The sequence below is a fragment of the Cibotium barometz genome, chromosome 38, assembly GCF_041138505.1.
Source record: "Cibotium barometz isolate CiBa-2024 chromosome 38, ASM4113850v1, whole genome shotgun sequence".
In the NCBI taxonomy this organism is placed as follows: Eukaryota; Viridiplantae; Streptophyta; class Polypodiopsida; order Cyatheales; family Cibotiaceae; genus Cibotium; species Cibotium barometz.
Genome location: NC_141083.1, coordinates 38,610,239 through 38,616,776, shown reverse-complemented (window position 1 = coordinate 38,616,776; position 6,538 = coordinate 38,610,239). Strand labels below are relative to the sequence as shown.

The 6,538-nt window shown below is 40.8% G+C and overlaps 1 protein-coding gene across 4 annotated transcripts; it reads right to left on the bottom strand.

Annotated features, from left to right (window-relative positions):
- Positions 1-674: 674 nt before the first annotated feature.
- On the bottom strand, positions 675-5,802 carry LOC147616681 (putative potassium transporter 17). 4 transcript variants are annotated; one of them, XM_086777762.1, is made up of 9 exons: positions 5,784-5,802; positions 4,590-4,792; positions 4,244-4,458; positions 3,832-4,032; positions 3,660-3,710; positions 3,299-3,559; positions 2,987-3,039; positions 2,442-2,811; positions 675-2,116 (listed from the first exon to the last, which is right to left on the bottom strand). In XM_086777762.1, the coding sequence occupies exons 2-9, from the start codon at positions 4,784-4,786 to the stop codon at positions 1,065-1,067; spliced, it is 2,400 nt and encodes a 799-aa protein (XP_086633888.1). In that variant the 5' UTR covers positions 4,787-4,792; positions 5,784-5,802; the 3' UTR covers positions 675-1,064. The 4 variants fall into 4 exon arrangements, with proteins under 4 accessions (XP_086633888.1, XP_086633887.1, XP_086633886.1 ...); XM_086777761.1 differs by lacking the exon at positions 5,784-5,802 and adding an exon at positions 5,693-5,711; XM_086777760.1 differs by lacking the exon at positions 5,784-5,802 and adding an exon at positions 5,362-5,515.
- Between the last annotated feature and the right edge of the window lie 736 nt (positions 5,803-6,538).

The window sequence follows — 6,538 nt, the reverse complement described above, 5'->3', positions numbered from 1 at the left end:
TTCGCTATATGTAAACTCTATATATCATGTGCATTTAAGGCCTAATTAAAAAATCCCTTATCTGTAAATTTTTCATGAATAAAACACACCCTTTTTCTATTGAATCTGTAATAACCCCCTTAAATGGTACCCTTCTGTCTGTAAAAACATGTGTAAAAAAGGCATTTAAAAAATCCCTTCTGTTGAACCCTCATGCTACACTTACATATTTATGAGTGACCCCTCCCCCCCCTGAGGATTTTTACTATTTAACACTAGATTGGTAGCTCAACAAAAAATGTCTTTTTTAAGGGTGCAAAAAACCTACTTAAGGAGCTTTCATTCACAAGCGGTTTCCATTCATAAGTCAACTCTACACTCAAATCTTAGACTACACATGTAGGGGGTTATATGAAAAACATTAGTGACCCTTAGCCCACTACCACAATTGATAGGGGATTTATGATCATAAGGATATGCATGACCTACTTTATGAAAACAAAGCATGGCTTTAGTCTTGTATAGTGCTCCAAAAAAATTATAGGTGAGCCCTAATGATATTCTTTCCCAAAAATTATAGGTGAGCCCTAATGATATTCTTTCCCAAAATAGGAACCTTTTCCTTAACTTCTTTGAAAGTAAAAAAATATAATCTTTCAAAGATTGTTATATCTCTTTGCTCTTTCAACCTTTTGTCCCAAGGAAATTCACAACTTTTCTTAATGTCTTGATAGTCACAATGTAAAAGAAATAGTAGCAATTTTGGTTCTCACCTTGACAAGACAAAGATTCAAGAGAATTGCTTGGTTGACAGTACATAAAAGTATCCACAGACATTGTCATGTCACGAGACTAGTAACTTGGACAGTGACAAAATAGCGTTTGAGTGAAATGGTCGTGTTACGAGACTAGTGACTTGGACAAGAACCTTGGACTTAGTAGTGTTTGAGTGAAACTACCTTCATTTGCAAGGCAGAACAAAAAAGGCATGTACTCAAAACTTGAGATGATGTCATGAGGCAGTCATACTACAGGAGGGTGCATGATCTTTGGGTTGAAGGAGTAGAGAGAGTCACCACTTGAGCCTATACTTCATACATAATGTGGAGTTCTAGGAGGTTATTTGAAGGTACTTCTAATGGTAAGGCCGGGATGCAGTTGTGTTGCAGGAGTGAATACAACTTGTCAATGGCCACTGTCTGCATGTAGTTGTTTTTGCCTAGGTGGGCCTTGAGCTTGGCTCTGCCCACCATGTGACACGCCAGAACCCCCATGTCCTGCTTGGCACTCTCCACCTCCGCCAACTCCTCTTCCCAACCTTCACGGACATCTGGCCCCGTGTACTCCGATTGTTGACACGGCTCCAAAGTTGCAGGGGCGCCTGCTGACTCGGCTGCATGTGCCGTCCGGATGAAACTCTCGAGATGCTCAAGGAGCACCCACGTCAGCCCCTTGCACTGGTCGCTGATTCGCTGCGCGTACCCGACCTGGACTGTGCACAGGTACAGCCCGCCCCTAGCTGGCGGCCGCCCGCCCGGTATCGCAAACAGGATGCGGTCCGCCTTGGGCACCTCCGCCACCCTCACCGTGTGAACGCGAGTCAGAACCACCACCCGATGCAGCGAGCCGGCAGTGTGGACGTAGTGCTGCAGGAAAGGTGGTACGAGAGCTGCATCTAATCCGACGTGATTATCACTACACATATCACCATTAGCATGATAATCACCTTCCAGAACGCGATTAGCATCGTAATCAGCAGCATTAGTACTGTTGTGTGATGGGAATACTGCAGTGTTAGTGTATGCAAAGCAGACGCCAGGCACTCTCTTGACGTCCGCCTGCACAAGCATGTCTGTGAATGCAGTAATGCTTATGCTATGGGAAAGCTCGTGTTGCCTCTTCTTCTGGCGGCCATGCACCCAGCTGAACACAATAACGGCTAGCATGGACGATAGCAAGAAGGGCAGCCACCCTCCCTTTGGCACTTTGCTCAGCACAGCTGATAAATTGCACGCCTCTATGAACGTGAAGAAACAGAAGAACACCAGCGCTGCTGGCACACTTGTCCCCCACACCATTATCATCACCAACGTCAACAGCAGAGTTGTTATTAGCATCACCAGTATCACCGCAACCCCTGAATATAACAAAAGCTACTAATTAATTAATCAGATCACCTTTGAGTCTTCTTCAGTACATAATTAGATTAATCAGGGTTCAACCCTTGACACCATACTTTCTCGTGGAAGCTAAATCGACCAAGCTATGCTATGTCATTTAGCTACACATGGCCTAGGCCATAATCTATGTAAGATTGATTAAAACCAGTGTATAATTTAGGGTAAGCTACATTAGGTTTACAGTTTGCAAGCCTTAATTACCTTCTTCTGAAGTACTACATTAACTCTTAATCTCCTTGAGAACATATAAGGTTAGATCTGGCGGTTGCAAGCTAAGCTTACCATAGGCATTTCCCAGAGCACTTCCATTGTGAAAGCCAATGACAATTGCTGTGCAAAGGGCCATCAAGGAGAAATTCACTTCTGGGGAGTAAATTTGTCCCTCATGCTCACGTGATGTGTGAATAATCTGAACCCTTGGAAAGCAATCTAGGGCAACACATTGCTTGATTAGAGAGAAACAAGCTGATATGAGACCCTGGCTGGCCACAATGGCTGCAAGTGTGGACACAATGAACATGGGCCAGAAGACGGAATCGGGTGTGAACTTGAAGAATGCCTGGCCTTGATGCTCTGGGTTTCTGATAAGATAGGCAGTTAGCCCTGCATAGGTTATCATGTTGGAAGGATAGACTGCAAGCAAGAATCCAAGCTGCAAAGAAGGATGATACTGATCATGATCATTAAATTAAACCTATGTTATGGATGGTGACTAATGTCACCATAAAGATGATTACCTCATCACCAATCTATAAATTATTAACCACATTCCTTGTCTTAATTACCTCAAAGAGACTAATTTGTTAACAATTAGCCAAGAATCATACCTGCATTGATGGCTTGTTAAAATGTCCAAGGTCAGCAAACATGGCCTCAGCACCTTCATAACATGTATCGTATAATTACATAATTAGCATTCTGCTGGATTATGGGGGATAAGCACTCTTAATCAAGAGAAAATAGAAGGATTGAAAGCATAGGGTTCTAAGATATTATAAGAGATAGGATTCCTCAGGCAAGTAGGCTAGCGGTGAGGGCATTCATCTTCTAGGATATGGATACCCGGGTTCGAACCCTGCTAGCTACACCCGGTGGATGTGATTGATGTCTATCAACATATTATTTTAGAGAGAAATTACCTGTTATACAAAGAGTTGTTCCTCCAAGTGCAAGCCAGCCCTCCTTTCCGTGGGTGGAGAAGAACTTAAGCATGTAGTAGGGAGAAATTGCTTTGTAAACAGTAGGATAATGAATGACAATGTTGTATAGCCCAATTAAAGGAGTTGTTGTAAGCCATGTTAATATGATGGGGGAAAATATGAAACTTATGTGCTGCGTGCCAAACCTCTGAAGAAGAAAGAGGGCAACAAGAAGAAACACTGATATAACCACAACTATACCTGCTTCACATTAACATTATACATAGTTAATGGAGTCATTATGGTTCACATAATTGGCCACAAAATGATTAATTACTTGGCTGGACTAGGTTAAATTTACCCTGGCTTATTGAAGGAGCTGCAATCTTAAGACCCTCGATGGCTGATAGCACTGCGGTTTCAAGGGTGCACCAACATCATTATCAACTTCCAAAGTGATAAAATGGCAGGTTACCAAACACAATCATCAATTATTCTTAACCTTTGATTTAAAAATAAATAAAATTAATCACCTGATATTGCAGGAGTTAGAATGCCATCTCCTATCACCATGCAGGTAGCCAACATAGTTATAGAGAACAGAAAATTCTTGACTAATTTGCTCTCTTCAATGAAGGAAATCAAGCTCATGCTCTTCCTTTGGCAGACTTGTTTACTCTTATTAATCTTTGTCATGTGCTTGCAAAGCAAAGAGTATAAGGCAAATGTTCCTCCTGTGCCATTGATTCTTTTAATTAGCTCATTTAAGCACATTATTTGGCTTGGTTAACCTAGGTGAGGAGCAGCAATAATTAAAATTCGAAATTGCAACTCATGCTGTCATTTAAACTACATTACTAATTAGATGTATGATTAACAAAGCTTAATTATGAACCCATAAAAGCACGACTTAAGTGCGCGTTAGATAATTAAATTAAATTATACCTTCTCCATGATCATCCGCATGCAGGACGATGAGCACATACTTGACACCTCCGATAAGAGTGAGGGTCCAGAAAATGATACTCAGAACACCTAAATAGTCATCGACACTTTGAATTTCAAAGGGAATGGATGAATAGAGATATAAAGGCGTTGTAGATAATCCTCCGTACACCATTCCCATTGTCTGGTAAGCTAGGAGAAATGTTCTGCGCTGCCTGTATTTAAAAAATTTGCCGATAATTGAAGCTTTTTCAAGAATGTTAATATCAATACTATATGCTAATTTGTCATTTTAATCAATATCTACATGATGTTAATGCGTTTTTAGTGATATCGAACTTCTTGCCTCTCAGAGAAAGCAAATCTGCGAAGCCAGCAGTACTCTTGAGCTGGATCATGATCATTAATTGGGTCTTGATTAAGAGGTTGCAGGGTCTTAATCTCTAGGTTGAAGCTGGGATCAGCTGTTCTTTCTCTTGTTTTGCCGCAACTGTTGTTATCGACCATATCACTTGTAGCTGGTGCGAGATTGACGTTTTCCATATTATCCTGGTAATGTGAAAGGTTACAGATGGTCTTTGCAAACAGAAAAAGTTCAAGGAAACACCACCAAAAGCGTCGTGTCCGCGCGCGCGCGCGCACAGAAAAGAAAATGTAATCAAAAGAGCAGCAGTTATTCTCACTCTCTCTGTCCCTCTCTCACACACACACACTCTCTCTCTCTCTCTCTCTCACACACACACACCCATTTGTATGGCAATCCCGTTAAGTCGAAAATCTAATCGACAGAGCAGCAGTTAATATCTCTCTCTCGATCTCTCTCTCTCTCTCTCTCTCACAGTACACACACACACACACACTCTCTCTCTCTCTCTCTCTCTCTCTCTCACACACACACACCCACCCATTTGTATGGCAATCTCGTTAACTCGAAAATGTAATCGAAAGAGCAGCAGTTAATCTCTCTCGATCTCTCTCTCACACTCTCTCTCTCTCTCTCACACACACACACTGATATCTCTCTCTCTCTCTCTCACACACAGTCACCAATCTCGTTATCTTTATGTATGTTTTATTAGATTTGCATGTTCAGAAGGGTGGAACGTTTGGTCCCTTACTAATTCACAGATTTGGATCAACTGTTAGAGACTTGTATAAGCAGAAGAAGCATTAGTGACGCTCGTTGAGCAACTCTTCGACCAAAGACATTAGAGAGTTCAAAATATTATTATGATAAGGGAGGTATAGCTAGTACTAAACTTCTTCTCGCCAAGTTCATTTATAGCTTAGATGCAATGCTTTCAGGCTAATTTATCATCGTATAACTTCTTCATCTAAACTAATTTATAGCTTAGATGCAATGCTTTCAAGCTAATTAATCATCCTACGACTCCATGTCAAGTGATATTAAACACATGTCAAATATACAGAGAAATTCTAGAGTACAACCTCCTTTTGTTACTCATAGTTGTACCCAGCCCTCCATGTAAATGGTGGCCGCATTATTTTCTAGAGGACAAAGAAAAGGTCTAGGCTTTACCTTACAAGAAGTAGCCCTCTAATTTGAAGGGTGACCACCTGCAAAATTTCATTTGAAGGATTCAAATAAAATCTACATCTCCACATAAAGCGACTAGAAAGCATAGTACTATTTTTTAAAAAAAGCCTTGACGCTCTTTTGTACGTTTTTTTTAAACCCTTCACCAAAGGGAGAACCCCCCACACAGGCTTTTAAGGGTACTAGATACTTCAAATTATAGGCCTGCTCACAAGCACATGCTTGGTCGTCCCTTTCAGTGAAAGGCAGCATGGACGCCATGAAATACGTCAAATACTTAGATTCTCATATCAAGTACATACATGGTTGACCTAAGTCATTCACATACATGATGATACCTCTTCCTTTGTGAGCATGCAACTTGTAAACATAGCATGATTAATTTGGCATACATATATAAATGCATGAGTGCATACGTCCTTATGTATATAATGATGCCCCATGTGTGTGTATGTGTGCATGCGTGCATGTGTGTGTACTTGCATATGAAAGAGTGCTTTAAATCACATGATTATAGTTCAAACCCAATGTGTTGAGGTACTATTACAATAATGGAGTAGATATCTAGTAACAACAGTGTCGTGCATGATGTGTAAACAAAAGACAACCAAAGTGGTAGAGGCATTACTTCATGATGTATAAAGTCAATGCCATAGATGATGTGTTATAAACAAAAGAGAACCAAAGTAGTAGGCACTACTTCATGATACCCATATATAAACTATGTATAATGCCTT